Below are 17,635 nucleotides of genomic sequence, written 5' to 3'. Positions count from 1 at the left end.
GACTTTAAGAAAGCTAATTTTGACGCGCTGAGACAAGTACTCTCAGTTATTTCTCTAGACATGGGATTTGATGAAAGAGATGTTGATCAATGTTGGGAAAGTTGGCGTGATCTATTCTTGAATGCCATTGAGTCATATATACCAAAGATCAAGCTTAAAGATGCGACCTTTCCAAGTTGGATTGATGGTGAAATTGTCAAACTATCGAGGAAGAAGAAACGACTATGGAAACGAGCAAAACAGTCTAATTCGGCCGTGCATTGGGACAATTACAGGTCAATACGTAAACAAATCAAAACCGCTACGAAACGTAAATACCGTGAGTTCCTAAAGGAACTTCAAGCCGATCTAAAGGATAATCCAAAAAAGTTTTGGAACTTTTATAGATCGAAAACAAAGTCTGCAAGGATTCCAAAAGTTGTCCACTTTGGTAGTGCTAAAGCCTCAACCCCCTCGGCCAAGGCAAATCTATTTAATCACTTTTTTGCCTCCGTGTTTTTGAAGCCCGATTTGCATACAGTAGAAACAACAACCCCTTTTACTGCACAATATAATGAATTGTATTCTATTCAAGCAACAATCCAGGAAGTGTTAAAAGCGCTGAAAAACATTGACCCATCCAAGGCGTGTGGCCCTGATCAAATACCGGGCAGAATATTACGGGAATGTTCATCTGAAACTGCACCCTCTCTAACGCGTTTAATTAATATTTCTTTAAGAGTTGGCTGTGTCCCACAAGATTGGAAGCGTGCAAACGTTGTTCCTGTTTATAAAAAAGGTGATAACGAAGATGTCTGTAGCTATAGAGCAATCTCACTGTTAAGCCTTATTTCCAAGATCACTGAGCGCATTGTTCTTGATCGTTTCTCCAACTTTATTGCCGATGAAATCTATCCCATGCAACATGGTTTCGTCAAAGGACGCTCAACTATCACTCAGCTCCTCGACACAGTACACCAGATGGTCAGAAAAATCGACCATGGCGAAAAAACTGATGTCGCCTTTTCGGATTTCTCCAAAGCATTTGATTCAGTATCTCATGCACATCTAATCAGTAAGCTGGATCAGTCTGGAATTAAGGGACCATTGTTGCACTGGTTCATAAGCTACCTTGGCAATAGGCTACAGCGAGTCGTAATTGATGGTAAAAGCTCAAATTGGTTACCTGTTACCTCAGGAGTCCCACAGGGTTCTCTACTTGGACCTGCTTTATTTGTGTTGTTTATTAATGATATGCCGAATGCGTTATCTCACTCAAGCACATTGGCTCTATTTGCTGATGACGCTGAGTGCTTCCGCACCATAAGATCTTATGCTGACTGTGCCTTGTTACAAGACGACATTGACAAGCTGGTTGACTGGAGTAACAACTGGAAGCTGGCCTTCAATGTTGACAAATGCTCACTTTGCACAGTAACACGGAAACGCAACCTCATAATTTGCAATTACAAAATGGGAGAGAAGGTTCTTAGCAGGGTGAGAGCTCAGCGCGATCTCGGGGTACTGATGTCAGATACAGCTAGCTTCAATGATCACATCCACGCCCAGGTAAACAAGGCTAACAAAATGCTGGGTTTTATTTGTCGCACTATCAGCGGAAGCAAAATTTTATTACCAACTCTGAGATCCCTTTATGTGGCTCTCGTACGTTCTCACCTTGAGTACGCCTCTGAATTCTGGAGCCCAAAATCAATTACTATGATAAAAAGAATAGAAGGGGTGTAACGACGTGCGACTCGGCTTATGTTACCCGATTTTAGCTATAATGAACGCCTAAAACGTCTCAACCGGCTACCACTGGTTTACCGCAGAGAAGTCAAGGATCTTTCAACTTTTTATAAACTGAAGTGCGGGCATTTTAACTCTTCACTTAAGTCGTATTTTCAATTTGGTTCAGATGAGAGATTAAGATCACATGCAAGTAATAAACTAAGAATTAATAGATTCAGAACGGAACTTTTTAAGGGAACATTTTTTAATAAGATTCCGTATCTATGGAACAATCTGCCTAATGCGTTGAGGACGGCCAGCTGTAGTGTTTCTTCTTTTAGGAGACTATGCACTATTTTTTTACAACGATAGAGTTTTCGACCCTGAGCACCCCTGTACCACCTGGGCTAAACCAGCACTTAGTTAGTAAGGTTGTTAGTTAGTTAGTTAGTTAGTTAGTTAGTTAGATTACTCAGTTAGGTAGTTAGCAGCTAGCCAGTTACATACCTTGATTAAGTTTATATATATCCGTATATTTTCTTCATAATGGGTTGACTAGCAAGTATGGTTCGTCAGTTCCCTTCTAGTCTTCCCCACTGCCTTGTTATGTAAACCAATTTTTTATTATTGTGTGTTCTTTTGATTTTTGCCATGTAATTGCAGTGAAATGGAATTAATTAAATTAAATTTAATTGACTTTAAGCAACGCTACAATCACAATTTAGCAGAGTTTGGATAGAAACGTTAACTTAATCGCCGGCAAGGATACGCTTAATTCTCGAAGGATAGCGTCCACACTGATCACAATTACATCTTGCTGAATTGTCTTTTACAGCAGCTACACTTATGTGCGAATAGAACGTGAATAGCATGCGCTTGGATAGCGACTAATTATTTCATAACAGAAAGTTCCATACTAATGTGGATTAACAAACATGAGTCATGCTCAAGGAGTGGCGATTACGTGTATTTGAGCAACTCGCTCCTTATTAAGGAATGACAAAAGAAATTTGAAGAAAAGAAATTTAAATCGGCTTTTTGGTGGCTCGAAGTCCCTAAATTAGACGTTATCGGTGTCTCCGGAAACTGGGAACGAGTTTGGCTCTGATGACCTATTGGTGGTTCTGGTGCTTTGTTTACACATGGTTTTGTGTGCTTCAGATTGAAAATATCTCCGCGCTTTGTTTACACATGGTTTTGAGTACTTCAGATTAAAAATCTCTCCGTCAAAGTTCTATTTGCTTCAATTTCCTGGGCTTAAACGCAAGTATGTCTGATTAGTGACGGTCAGATATCATCTTCGGCATCTATAATTTCAAGCGATGACCAGCTTAGCAGCGATTCATCGGAAGAAATTTAGGTACTTGGACAAGTCCAACCTTACGGGGACGAACTACCAGCTCACACGAGTGATGAATAGGAAAACGCTTAAGAAGACCAGGGTGGTCTTTCAGCAGTATTAAGGTCTAGATTGGAAAGAAAAGTACCTTTGAACGAATGGTGAGTTTTTTTCTTGTATTCGCTTGCTGAATCCTTCGTTGAGTCAGCTTGAAGCGATGAATTTCGATTCTTCGCACCTTTCTGGGTTTACCTTCTGATTAATCGCATTTTTTGTGTTGTAAGGTGAAAATGCGAAGAATGCACGGTCAAGAATCTTTCAGACGCCGCGGAATATAGATGCCGCCGAGAGATCGCTCAGGCAAGGCAAAAACTAATGTTCGATGGAAGCATCGAACGAATTAGCATATACATATTTCTCCATATGTCACCTGGAAAACTATTAATACCAGGAGTTTCTAAAGTGATAAAAAATATATCACCTATTTTTCAAATTCAAAACGGCAAAAGTTTCCTTCAAGCAATAATATGAATACAAAACAAAGCCACGTACTATGAAATTAGCACAGAGTAAAGAAACTTCACCTTACTCCTCGCCGCTTTCGGTTAGTCAAAGGAGACATATAGGGCACAACATCAGTCCTTGTTTGTACTGAACCTTTTATCAGGCGTTTTTTTAACTGAATAGCTTCTCCAGTTGCATCCATTAAAGAAATCGACTTGTGTTCGAAACAACCATCGCCAAAGTGAGCGGAACATAGGCCTGACGACTTCTTCGGCGCGAAATCTTTCCGATTTATCCGGACAAACTGCGTCCATTTCTGCCGCAAACTTTGCTCCTTGGGAAAGTACTGCATGGAAATTTCAGGTGTTCCGGTTTTCTTGGAGAAATTCACTTTATTTCGGCCACCAGCCGCGCAATAGTTCTTAGCTCCCTTTTTTGCCCCCTTGTCCGCCATGAAACTGTCGTTTTCAGAACCCCCAACTACGTCACTTCCAATGTAAGATGAGAGATTTGATCGCGCGCAAATTGGACCCATTTCAGATTGCGAAATCCAAACTTTGAGGCTCAAAAAATAATACAAGAGAGTGCTTTTGGTCGGTCAAAATCGCTTAGCTGTGTTCATCAAGACATAAGCAAACAAACAGGGTAAAAAATTTTTACTTCATATGCACTTTTATAAACCAAATTCTTTAGGCTTGATGGGTAAGTACCGACAAAGTTAGACTAAGAGATGGAAATCCATGATATAGAGATATACCTCTACATGCACTATTTAAACAAAAACATAGCTGTTTAATTCTCATTTCTAGATGCTTAGGCACCCGAGCTCTCTCTCCTTCTCTTAGCTTAATTCAACGCTGTAGAATGACTGTTTCATAATCCCTTGTAAAAGTTTAAAACAAAAATATAGGCTTCGAGCAGCATATCCCGACGAACATCCTAAATTATCTTAGCTCTTTTCCAAACCAGATGTGCATGCAATTAAAATCTCGGTGTATCAACGCCAGTGGTTCTCTTGTGCCGGTCAGCTGATTAAAAATATTCCTCTTCAAACTCTATTTCCAGTCGAGTGGGACTGCTGCGTGGTATTCTTAGCTTTATCTTCGGCGTTGTAGGTGCAGCTGGGGTTCGGTTTCTTTTTTCGATTTGTTCTTTCTCAATGGCTGCTCTCCTCTTCATGCAGCACGAATGTACCACTTGCCGAGACTCAGAAATTTTAACTGCATACATAATTGGTTTGACGAAAGGATTAAAATAATTTTGAAAAATTACAATGAAATAAAACTTCCATGATATTGGTGTCTCAGCTATATAAATTAAAGCTTTCGTGATGATCAAGGGAAGCCAACATAGTAAAGCCAGCATGGATACAAAAGGTAGGGTATTCAAACCAGTCTTTTCAGGATTCCTGCGTGGGCATTCTTGCTGTTCCGCTTTATTGAAGCCAACTGATGATTGGCGCCAGGCTCTTGACAATAAAATAAATGTGGCGTATTCAAACATTCAGAAAGTAGCGTATTCAAACCAGTCTTTTCGGATAATATGTCAGGATTCCTGCGTGGGCTTTCTTGCAGTTCCGCTTTATTGAAGCCAACTGATGACTGGCGTCAGGCTCTTGACAGTAAAAAAGATGTGGCGGGGGTCGCTATTGATCTATTCAAAGCATTTGACTCGATTTGCCATAATTTACTACTAGCTAAACTGAAAGCTCACGGCGTTCATGATTCGGTTTTAAACTGATTCAGTCATATCTATCAGGCCGCTTTCAACGAGTAAAATGTAACAGGAAGGTGTCATACTGGCTGCCTCCTCGCTGAGGAGTGCGCAAGGGAGGATTCTACGCCCGTTCTTTTTTTTTAATATTTTCGTGAATGATGTCAATTACTCAGCTGGATCTTCCTCCCTTCGTCTATATGCTGACGACACAACACAGTATAGAGCCCATGAGAACCCCTGCACACTTGAATTTACACTGAATCAGGATATAGAAAGATTAACCCTCTAGTTCAATGCGAATTACTTGCAAGTAAACGCTACTAAAACTCAGGGAATGACTCTGGGGAAATCTCAGTACCCATATAGTCTTTTTATTGGTGATAATTCCATCGAAATTGAACCAACTCTCAAGATTCTTGATGTTACATTGGATGGGGAATTTGCCCTTCAAGCCCCACGTGGCAATCATGCTGAAAAAAGCATGTACTAAAAGAGCCGCACTACGGAGGATTAAGCGTTTAATTCCATCAGACGTTATGATTTCCCTTTATAAAGCCGACGTGTTACCGCACTTAGAATATTGTTGCCCATTACTTCTGGGCATATCTCAAGCCTTGAAAAATAACATCGAACGTATCAATCGTATATGCGATCAAAGCATAACTGAATTCAGGTGATTCGACCACCTATGACTTTTCTTTAGCAATGGCTGATATGAACAAGCTTGAGTAAAGGCGTATCCTGCAATCGCTTATTCTATTTTTTAAATGGTTTAAACTAGATGGCCCAAATTATATATCTCAATTTTTTACCCCTCGGCTAACTAAATACAATCTACGAAATAGTGGCTTAAATGTTGTGCAGCCCTCGTATAACAGCCTTGTCATGCACAAGTCCTATTTTTACCTTATTTCCCACATATGGAATCAACTACCAACTGTCACACCAAATCCTGGAGCACTTTTGCACAATTTCGTGCTCGGCTGAATAATGTCAATTTCACAGCTGCAGGGTGTCAATGTATGAGCTACATTCAACTTTATCTGTTCATATTTTTATTCACTTTTGGGCTAGTTTATATTTACAAAATTAATATCTAATATATTATATAATGATATCTACATGATATATATTTATATTTTATCTTAAATTTATATGTTCTTAAGTTTCTCCAATACTTATAAATAGATAATTTTAGTATTTCTTAGCTTGTCGAGCGTTTTTAACATGAACCTCTGGCTCGGAAGATTGCGCAAGCACTTCCCACGTTTTCGACATTAAATAAATCATTACATTACATTACAAGAGACAATTCAATCGCCAATTCAATTGACAGTTAAGTCTGTAACTCCGATAAAATTATGTACAATCGCCCTACAAAATCCATATGCCGTTGCATACCACCGGTCGTTTTGTACTCAGCCGGTTCGTAACCAAAGTAAGGAGATCTCTACACAGTTGGTGTTGGTCAATTTTCAACCTGTTGGTCGATCCACACCAGTACAAACATTCGTGCCGATGAAAACTCTAGCTAATAGACGAATTATTTTGCGTGCGACAAGTTAGTAAAGACCTCAGCAAGCGAGAAGGGTACAAATAAAGGAGGAAATAAGAGTTGTTTGTGTGTTTGTATGCAGAAAATGGAGCTACGTATTGGTGGGAACATGGTTACGAGAAAAACAATAATAGATTGGCTGAATGAAAAGCGGGATTAAGAGTACTTATTTCAAAGGTTAATTTTTGTTCCAATTACGGTCCTTAAATAACAAAATGACCGAGAGTCTGAAATTTTTTTAAGAATTTAAGAAACTGAGTGACAACTGTCAATGTTTTTTTTTTTTGTTAACACACCCAGAGCAGCAAATGTGTATGGTAAGGTTATCAAAAGTTTCTTGCCTGGCCTAAATTTCTTCACAAGCTAACGAGGCCCTTTTCACAATGAGAGACAATGTTCATTAAATAATGAACAAACAGTGTAATAACACTTACGGATAATTTATTCTAAACACACGCTACTTGAATCTTAAAAGCTATTTTTTTGGAACGGAGGGGCTTCTAGCGTTATCATTTTTCAAATGTTAAACAGAATCTGACTCTCGCTTCTCTTGTGACTCTCGCTTTGCTGGAAAAAATTCGGGCCTTTCCCAAATATGTTTCAAATGTGAAACCTTGCTAAACAACTGGCGGGGGTAAGTGTTTTAATCCGAATTGTTTTAAAGTCCATTCAAGTCGCTTTTAATATGTCAAGATCGGCCGTTATGCTACTCCATTTTGAGTTTCGGAGGTACTGAATTTCGAGCAGAAAGTCTAGTTTTGCTTCCAAAAAGTGCGGTCACACTCTTATTCGTCCAATAGAGAACTTAGCAAATGAGTTACACTAGATTTACATATATAGTACACGTTCTTAGTCAACGAACCAATACATTGCCACTGTGAAGGAAAGCGTTTTACTCATTCGCTCTTCGTTTAAAATTTCTCTCTTTAGGTTTGGGAGCTTTCCCTGCTAATTCTGGATTTGGCGTAATCTCGTGTCCTTTTTCTTCACATCGTCAAAATGCTGAGACAGGGTTTTGAATTCGGACTGTATTCCTTTAATCCCTTGTTCATAATAGAATCCAAGAACCATGTGACATTTTCGAAGGAAGGGGCACATGTGTTCTTGTAGCATAATAATAATAATAAATAATAATCAACGTTATTTAAAGAGGGTAAAACACATAACAGTGTAAAACTGACAAACCTGTGAGTGGCCCTCTTAAAACATATTACAAATAATTATTGAAAAAGATTAAAAACTAATTAATTATGGAAAAAGATCAAGAGCTAAAAATCTAAAATTACAAAGTTTCTAAAAACTATAAGATAAAATGTTCTAATCGTTTATAACTGTTCTTAAAATAATCTAACATGGCCTTCTCAAAACATTTGAGAGTAGGTTTCATTCTTATGTCCAGTGGTAAGGTATTCCAGAGGCGTGAGGTCGATACTGTGAAAGACCTACCTGTGAAAGACCTATTAAAGCATAGATAGCTTTGGTGTGATTATCATGTCTGGGAGTTTTTCCCTAATGAACTGAAGAAATTTGTGATGTCTTCCTCTGCAACAAGAACACAAGAAAAGGGGGAAAAGTGCGACATGATCCTATTATTGTATTCATGTTTTCCATGAAAGGCAGTTATTCTTTCACTTACCTAGCTTATCAATCTTGTCAGCGATGAGCTATATAAGGGTAGAAGTTCTGTTACCTTGCAGCAAGTGTGTACATGGTTACAAATGAATGATTTTCCATGTTAAGCTTGTCTATCCACATTCATTCATACTATGTGAATTGGCATTTCAAACCTATGTAGATGCTATTTATATGCTAGCCTGCTCAAATGTGTATTACATAGCTTTTACCTACACTACATAAAGGTTCCATTTGACTAGTAAAAAATAGGATTTTTTATCAAAATATATAGCAAAAGTCATAGCAATTACACACAATTTGAATAACACCCTCTCTATCACTTTAAACATAGAATTTTAATACCCTGTACCTACTTTATACATAGAGCAGCCACATAGCATTTACATAGGCAATAAATAGTGTCTGATTCTACAAGGGTTACCTGGCTTATCAATCTTGTCATCGATGAGCTATTTAAGGGTAGAAGTTGTGTTACCTTGCAGCAAGTGTGTACATGGTTACAAATGAATGATTTCCCATGTTAAGCTTGTCTATCCACATTCATTTCCTTAAGAACCCCATCCAAATGAATTGGTAGTGGTCCATTGGCTTTCTCAAAGGCAGCCAATTCCATTTGTTCATCTGCAAGCATTTCCTATAATGTGGAGATAGTACTATTGAAATATGAACTACTTTACATACTGTTCAGTAGCTATAATTTGATGGGTTGCTAAATTGATTTGTGCTAGTGTAATATTATAAATCAATAAACTATAACACAAAATCATAGCTTCCTTCACTAAAAAATTAAGTTAGGTTTGAATCATTTGTGACGGAATTGTAGGATTGTACAGCTGTGATACTGGAAAACACAAATTGTGAAAAAGTTACTCCTTCCTTTGCATTTCTTAGCAGTTTGTCTATTTCTTCCTGTTTTAGTGTAAAGTAGGCTGCCATGATATTTACACAAGAATGCAGACTTTGTAAATTCAGCAACTCCTGTGAATAGTAGATAAATTATTTTATCTTACTTTGTCAAATTCAATGTCCAGCAGTTTCTCATGAATCACTTTGTGATAAAACTTTTGTTGACTTGTAACAGAGCCATCTGCTACAAACTTGTCATAATCCTCTTGAATGTTTTCAAGGGCTAGGAGCTCAGTATGTCCATGTTTATGGCAAGAGACTTGCATCATTTTGGGATTTATCTTGCACCGATGCCTTAGAAATAGGCGAAATGAAAAGAATAATTTAGTCAAAATTATGCTATTTCTAGTCTCTATCGTCTAGACTAATTAAAAGTGTAATACATTTTTTGTTACTCACCCCCAGGTTGTTTCTTTCAAAGTGTTTACTTCTTCTTTATATTAATATTTTCATTAAGGCTGTCTTTAACTTGGCCCACTATCTTTTGCATGGAACATAGCAGAGACAATGCCATTGTCTGGACAGATTGATCACGTACCTCTTTGCAAATTGGGCACATATACTCTTGCTTGATGTTTTCAACAAACTGTTTTGGGTAAAGAGATTCTGATCCTCAATAACTTGGTAGATTCTTTACCTCCTCAGAAAATGAGATTGTGGCTGGGTGGATGAAAGCTTAAAGTACTAGACCTCCCTTCAACCATTTCTACTTGTTCCTTGGGTCCAGCAGATTCCTCTTTGAGTTTTACTCCAGGGATACTCTTCTTCTTCCTACCAGGTTTCTGATGATCTTTTAAGGAACTACAGATCTTATAGTTTCAAGTTCGTTTGTGTGGAGGTCACACATTGATTGCAAGGCATATGCCTCTTCGAGCAAGTTGTAGCACTTGTGGCAGAACTTGGGAGGGCACATGTCAAGGTCATCTTTACAAACTTTGACACCAAAGGCTGTAAAAATATTATCTCTATCTTATTAGCGCAGAGAAAATTGTTCTCGTATCTTTTGCCTTCTACAATCGCTGTCCACAAATTCGGCAATTTTTTTTCAATATTTGTCGATTTTCAGAGAGACCAAAGATAGCCATCTAAATGTATAATCGAACCGAGTTCTAAATTAAACTTGGATGTGAGCAAGCAATACTAAATTGACTCAAGAAATGTTTCGAAATTCCTTTTTGTGACCTTCTTGCTTCAGAAGGGTACACCCTTTGGGTTTTTACCTTGTTTCAGGAAGGGGTGTCTATTTATCTATCTCGATCGGTTCTTCAGGGGAGCAGGAATATATGCAATCTTGTGTTATTGCTAGTAGTGCGTTCCATTTGAAGAGGAAGGGAATACTCGAAGTAAACCATGTGAATCATGCCAAGAAGAACGATCTATTCACCAGATCAAAGAAAAAATAGTTACATTTAATTGAAAGGTTTGTTTTCCCTGATCATGATCGAAATAACCACCGAAAGAAACGTCCTGTGCGTGCTTTCACTATTTCTATAGCCTCCCGTGACAGATCGGTGACGTACAGTTTTTGGGAAGGAGATCACACGCATGTAGTGCGACTTTCTTGCACGTAATAGATGGCCGTGGATATTTTAGCAGTTTGTCATACATCTTGTATTTTTTACTTAGCCCATGGGTGAGTATGATTGTATCAAAAAGATAAATTGGCGTAGTTTAGGGGAATTTGTTCGAGGTCAAAGAGGAAATGGACGCCATATTTACTATTTCTGTGGTGAAAAGTAATCGCGGATTACACTGCTCAAAACGATTCTGATTAAAACGTCTTGCTACAGAAACTCGCTGCAAAGGGGAGATATAAAGCCAGAGTTGTTTCTTTATTGACAGAAAAACTCGAATCAATCAGAATCTTGCCTGAAAATAAGAAGACCTCTAAGAGGTGAATCATTTCGCGTCAAAACAAGGTGCCTTTCAGCCGTAGCATAGTTAACTATCCCGCACACGGATTATTCCAAGGCGAACATTAACCAAGGAAGCAAAAAACAATGTATGCGCATAAGTTAGCTATTTCTTTGGACTTTGCGCATATACCTTTTGTGACCTAGTTATCAGTGGGCTCTTTCTTGTTGAGCCGCACATCGTACATCTTCAGCGGTTTCAAATTGAAAATGTAAATCTGACATGCGCGAACTAAATTTCCACTGGCGGGCGTTTTGAAACAGCCATGCATAACAGCGAGAGGTGTAAGCAATGAAAATGTGCTCGAGTTGTTGATCATGATTTGAAAAAAAAATAAAATAAAAACTGATTAAACTCTAAAAAAAATTCTCGAACGTGATTGATCCTCACTAGCCCGATATGAGCACAGATAGGAAAGTCTACGCTTCATTCTTGAAGTCGGACAGTGTTCAATGATTGGAAAGTTAGAGGGTCAAAAAACTTGAGGCCACTGCGAAGAGAAAGGAAAAAGAACGCTAGATGATGAAAACGTTGCGACTCAACATTCCTCGTAATTTGATTTAATTTCTTTTATTTGAATTCCGAGTGTACTACTACTGTGAAAAGATATACTAGACCACTAGAAGGCTCCTATGTAGCAATTGAGGTCGGAAATTATCGTAATTTTTGACAATACACTATCTTAATGACTCTTGCTTTTAATGCACTTCACTTCTCTTTATCAAAGCCGATGGTTCTCTTGTCTCAACTAATTAAAAACGAGTTTCTATAAAATCTACTTGTTCAAACTCTGAATGCAGCCGATCAGTGCTATATATTCTTAGCTCTGTCTCCGACGTTCCAAGTACAGCCGTTTGGTATATTCTGTCGATTTTTCCCGTCTCCATGGCTCTTCTCTTCTTAGTACAACACAAATGTAGCGCTTGTTGAAACTCAGGAATTCTCAGTGCATACACAACTGGATTGAAAAAAGAGTTTGAATAATTTAAAATGTTCACCACAAAATAAACCTTCGATGGTGATAATTCCTTAATTATAAAGTTTAAAAAGTTTATGATAAGTAAGGGAAGCCAACTTATCAAAGCTAACATTGTTACAAAAAAAAGGGTCTTAGATAAGCGTTTGCTGCGGGAGGTTCTGTTTTGTTGTTTTGAAGGAACACTTCTCTCTTGAAAATTTCTCCAGATTCCAATGTTAAAGACACACAAAACAGTTGCTAGACACAACATAACGGGGACTCCCACGTATAAAGCAGTTTCAAATGAACTAAAAATGGTTAACAAATTTAGTATTACAGACAGCAAGATAGCAAGTGTCCAAAGTATGAAAATAGCGATGCGGTATGTTCTGGTTGACAGTGATCGATGTTTAAACGGCCAGTATACGGCGTAAAATCTCTCACAGGATATAAATACTGTAGATAGATAAGAGCCGAACACAAAAAAGTAATCGGTGAATTTGAAGGCAAGATTAAAGCCGTAAGATGCTGTCCAAAGCTCATAGAATTCACCAACATAGTAAATATAAATGGGTACGGAGAAGATTCCCAACATCAAATCGGCGAATGCCATGTTCATAACTAAGAAAAAACTTTTCCTGCGAAGTTTTTTGGTAACTGCAAAGATGACAAGGGTGAGCAAGTTTCCTAAAATAATTAGGACAGACGATAACATAAAGGCGCTGCATAATGCTATCCCTTCTGCCTTGGAAGAAAAACGTTTTTGGAATTCGGACGTATTTTTCAGGCTTTCGTTCACTGTCGACGTGTCAGTCATGATTACTGTTATCGGAAAAGATCGGAATCAGTGTTTCAAAGAAGAAGAGCACAACTTATTCAGAAGTACTGAGTTTCGATATGCGCTAAGTTTGTGTTATACATCAAGAAGAGACCAGCCGTGTAGACGGGTCAAATCGAAAGAAGAAGCCTATCGACTGCACTTAAGACGCCAGAGCTAAGATTATAACTACCGACCCCACTCGCCTCCGAATAGAGGTTGAACAAGAAGATATAAAGATTAAGGTTTGATTAGCTGAGGCAAGAGGACAATCGGCGCTCCTTCTGAGGGCAGGATTATCCGGATTGTTCGCCTGGTACTAGTCGGAAACATTAGATACCATTTAAAACACCTCCAGATATATTATTTCTTTTAAGTACAACCAAACAACTCAGACCTAAATTTTCTTTCTAAGAATTGTACTAGTTACAGTTGTGCCATCCTGTACGTGTGTGTGCGTGTAAAAATGCGCTACCTTCCCGCAGTAATAAGATCAACGTTAACACTAACGAGTAACGTAAAACGCGATCGCTACCGTGTTTAGTGCCGGTGTCTATCTCGTGGTATAAAGTTTCGTATGTCATATTTGAGCGATATATTAGAATATATCCCACTGCAAGATGCAATAAGCCAGGTGTTACGGCCAAAAACGCCACGTCTATATTTGACAACACACATTTAATAGCTGCACCGCCCTTGCTGTAAGCCCAACTGAACTACCAATAGGTTTTCGTCGGTTGAAATTTCACTATTTTTAACACATTATATAGGGTTGAGAGTTGTGCTTCGTAATTTTCCTTCATTGTTAGAAGGGAAGACGTATAAGCGTTCTGTACGTGGTTTTAACACGTAAGCGGTCTTTTTATTTTTTAGAAGTGTAAAAGCATAAAACCTTCAAAGTATTGAATTCCCGTCCAGCCGCCAGGTGATTTGTGTGGGAGACAAATTTATTTGAAATGTTTAATGGACTCTGAAATGGACTTTGAAAATGGGCTTTGAAATGTTTAATGGACTCTGTTTAATGGACTCTGAAATGTTTAATGGACTGATCAGGCTTCAACATAGTTACATTCGTAAGGAATCAGGCTAATTCTCAAAAACTTGGTCTAAAGCATCAAGCCTGTCCATCAGACTTTTCTACAAATTCCTTGAGGTAAATGGTAATGTGTCATACCTTAAATCACCCTTAAAAAACAACTCTTGTATCAGTATTCTTAAAGTGTATTTCTTTTCTTCCTTTCTCATAATTTAGTACTGGGAAGTCCCATGTCAATAGGCTGGCAGCAGTTTTCATTTCAGTCAATTACAGGTATATTACAATGCTATGATGAGGCATTCAAAATTTCTCAATGTATTTTATATTTTCTTGATATATTTGATCTTCAGATGAAAAGAACAAATAATAACGTAATGTGAGAGAATGAAGGAATCAGAATGAAACTGGAAAAAATATTTTTCTAGAGTCTTCGTTTTTCAGCGGGATGGCTCCTGTTAGAAAATATGCAGAAGTTTGCATTACGAAAATGGTGACCACTGACTTCGTTAAGACACTATCAACGAAGACCAGTATTTACATCCAGAATGGGAGGGGTGTAGGTCAACAGAATTACGAAATAAAATAGGAATTTTTTTAACTTAAACCCAAGCATGAACCTGGACTTAGAGCATCACCTGCAATTTAATTCCTAGATTCATTGCTAATTATCTATCATGAGAAACCACATTTAACTGTTTCCCGAAACTCCGTTGACATCCCAAAAGATCGTTGCTCTAATAAGAGTAAAATCAACTCAAATAAATATAAATTGGTCAGTTTTTTTTGTAAGAGTTTGCAATAGATTCCTTTCTCTCCATCCCTGTTTGTTTGTTTCGAATTAAATTTAAAGGATCACGAAAGTTACGTTTACACATAATTCATAAAAAAAAATAATAATAATAATAACTTTCTCATTCCATTAAAGCTAAACTACAGACCAAACAGAAATTAAGCATGGAATTAAAAGAGATCGAAGGGATCATCCTCACAGTCCTTTACGCCATCACGATGCTCGGAACATTTGCAGGGAATGGTCTCCTCATCTACATCGTGTGGAAGAAACCTGAGGTAAGATCACTGACAAGCTTTATGTTCGTCAACATGGCTATCGCCGATTTACTGGTGGCGTTTGTTGTGATGCCCTGGTCGATTGCCCAAGTTTATACAGACGGCTTATGGATGATACCAGGAGCATTTGGAGAAGTCATGTGCAAAGGTGTGGTATACATTGCCTATGCCACATTAACAGCGTCCATTCTCTGTCTGACAGTCATGGCAGTCGATAGGTACTATGCCATTGTTCATCCCCTTCGCCGCTATCTTTGGTTTCGGAAACCTAAACTAACTGTTCCATCTATTTGGATCTTTTCACTGGCTTCAATGTCCCTTCTTCCAGCTGTTCAAACCATGGAAGACCACAATTCCCAATGCATGCTATCTGTTTACGTTTTGGGTGATCCAGCTAAGGCTATCCGAGGCCTATTCCTCTACCTTGTGGTATTGAACTATTTGATCCCCTTGAGTGTTATTTCTTTTCTGTACACTATAACTGCAAGGAGGTTATGGTTCCATGTCGCACCTGGAAATCAGCATTTAACAGAGAATCGACAGCAACACGAAACATCTAAGAGAAGAGTGGTTCGGATGCTCATTATTGTAACCTGTGCGTTTTCCTTTTGCTGGCTTCCTGCACACGTGGTTCACATGATATTTGTCATGGAAGCATGGAACATTAAGGTAACCCTTCAGCCGATTGTCACGTTTGTGTGTTTTTGGTTTGGTCACGCTAACAGCGCCATCAACCCATGGCTGTACATTTCCCTGAGCACCAAGATCAATACAGCATTTGTAAGAATGGTGACTAGAAAAAGGAGCCAGTCACCTTCGAGTCTCAGCGTCCAAACATCACATGTCCTTTTACAACTTGAAAAAGGAGCTGTCCAGGAAGAATCAACACCGCAATCTACATCATTTAGTCATTACTAATTCCATTACCTTAAGATGTATAAAATATTAAAAAACATATAAGTTTCAACCTTGCAGGATCAATGTAATTAAAAGAAAAATCAAAGAGATTGATCTATTAGAAGCAGAAAATACGCGTAGCAGGATGTCAGAAGGTAAATGACATAATTGAGATGTTGATATGAGAACTCGCAAGTAGTAATAATTAGAACCTAACTAGCTGGCTGCTTCGAACGATCCAGCCTCAGCCAACTTACATGCACTGACAAGAGCACTTTAGAAAACCATTTTTGTTGAGGGCAGGACTGCATGTAAGAAAGAAAAAAATGTGTATTGAGAAAATTTTTGCTGAATACCTCGTGGGACCGCATTTAACAGTACTCATCCGTCTTGGTCAGCACAAAGGAGGCGAATAGTGTTGGATTCTGAGTAAAACAGCTTAGACAATCGAGCTACTTATACGAGTTTGATCCCACTGACTTTCAATTTAACTCGGATTTATAGATAGCACAAAGGCAAAACGAACATCATAACAAGGGTTTCCTTATCAGCTAATACTTGCTAGCAGACTTACAACAAGTGGCGAATGAAGGATTTTCCTAAAGCGATCATTGCAAAATTTGTTTCAGGGGACTGTTCCTTGAAAGTCCTGCCAACCTAAGGAGCTCGAAGCCATATTTTATGATCAAAAGTTGAGGAATAGAAATGCAGGCTCTGAACCCATAACCTGTCCATTTTGTTTCTTTAGCTGCTAGCTTTATTGTTTAATTCCCAAAACGTTTGATCCCCCATCTTGAAACCAGAACATCTTTTCGGGCCTGTTAAGTTAGCGGGACCTTCGAGAATTGGGGCCCGGAGTTGATTTAGATTGAAAGTTTAGATGTATAAATAGGCAGAGTATCTTGTTTTGGACTCCTGTAAATGATCGTTTTTCTTCAGTGCTTCTGGTACGCTAATCAGGTGTATTTGCATGCGTTGTATTTTCGTAATCATAATTTCTCTCTTTATTTCAGTATAACAGTCTTCAAAGAGGGCCTCGGATAGTTTAAGTTTGTTAAAATGGAAAACAAAGTAAAATAAATGATGATAACAAGGATAACGTCTTCTGATGATAATTGTACAGTACCAATGGTTTTCATTGTGTGGCAGGCCGGTAGGATATGATAGGATGTTTCTTGTCCTTTTAATTTTCGTGGACGGGCATGACAGAAACGTTTAGTTATAAAAACCGTATTAACTCGGAAGACGTGACCATATTAATCGACAGCAACACGAGACATCTAAGAGAAGACTGGTTCGGATGCTCGTTATTGTAACCTGTGCGTTTTCCTTTTGCTGGTTTCCTGCACACGTGGTTCACATGATACTTGTGATGAAAGCATGGAACGTTAAGGTAACTCCTCTGCAGATTGCCATGTATGTGTGTTTTTGGTTTGGTCACGCTAACAGCGCCATCAACCCATGGCTGTACATTTCCCTGAGCACCAAGATCAATACAGCATTTGTAAGAATGGTGACTAGAAAAAGGAGCCAGTCACCTCCGAGTTTCAGCGTCCAAACATAACATGTCCTTTTACAAC

General features: G+C 38.4%; 2 protein-coding genes and 1 long non-coding RNA gene across 4 annotated transcripts; 2 read left to right on the top strand and 1 right to left on the bottom strand.

Annotated features, from left to right (window-relative positions):
- The first annotated feature begins 2,646 nt into the window (after nucleotides 1-2,646).
- On the top strand, nucleotides 2,647-5,055 carry LOC148739257 (uncharacterized). Its single transcript, XR_015997356.1, has 2 exons — nucleotides 2,647-3,210; nucleotides 3,334-5,055. It is a non-coding gene; the product is annotated as an uncharacterized LOC148739257 (long non-coding RNA).
- Nucleotides 5,056-10,868: 5,813 nt separating this feature from the next.
- On the bottom strand, nucleotides 10,869-13,089 carry LOC148739256 (adenosine receptor A3-like). The gene has a single exon (XM_088750385.1). The coding sequence runs from the start codon at nucleotides 13,052-13,054 to the stop codon at nucleotides 12,032-12,034; it is 1,023 nt and encodes a 340-aa protein (XP_088606511.1). The 5' UTR covers nucleotides 13,055-13,089; the 3' UTR covers nucleotides 10,869-12,031.
- Nucleotides 13,090-13,872: 783 nt separating this feature from the next.
- LOC148739255 (RYamide receptor-like) lies at nucleotides 13,873-17,154 on the top strand. Of its 2 annotated transcripts, XM_088751071.1 has the most exons (3): nucleotides 13,874-14,207; nucleotides 14,307-14,363; nucleotides 15,016-17,154. In XM_088751071.1, the coding sequence occupies exons 2-3, from the start codon at nucleotides 14,321-14,323 to the stop codon at nucleotides 16,074-16,076; spliced, it is 1,104 nt and encodes a 367-aa protein (XP_088607197.1). In that variant the 5' UTR covers nucleotides 13,874-14,207; nucleotides 14,307-14,320; the 3' UTR covers nucleotides 16,077-17,154. The 2 variants fall into 2 exon arrangements, with proteins under 2 accessions (XP_088607198.1, XP_088607197.1); XM_088751072.1 differs by lacking the exon at nucleotides 14,307-14,363 and having other exon boundaries at nucleotides 13,873-14,207.
- The last annotated feature ends 481 nt before the right edge of the window (nucleotides 17,155-17,635 follow it).

Source organism: Stylophora pistillata, chromosome 2, assembly GCF_964205215.1.
Source record: "Stylophora pistillata chromosome 2, jaStyPist1.2, whole genome shotgun sequence".
Classification (NCBI taxonomy): Eukaryota; Metazoa; Cnidaria; class Anthozoa; order Scleractinia; family Pocilloporidae; genus Stylophora; species Stylophora pistillata.
The sequence above is the reverse complement of the archived record's forward strand: the minus strand, read 5'-3'. Positions and strand labels throughout refer to the sequence as shown.

Coding starts and splice junctions, on each gene's coding strand:
- LOC148739256 (XM_088750385.1), bottom strand. CDS start 13,054: ATGACTGACACGTCGACAGTGAACGAAAGCCTGAAAAATACGTCCGAA.
- LOC148739255 (XM_088751071.1), top strand. CDS start 14,321: ATGTCAATAGGCTGGCAGCAGTTTTCATTTCAGTCAATTACAG. Junction 14,364..15,015: donor TTCATTTCAGTCAATTACAG/GTATATTACAAT, acceptor ATTCCATTAAAG/CTAAACTACAGACCAAACAG.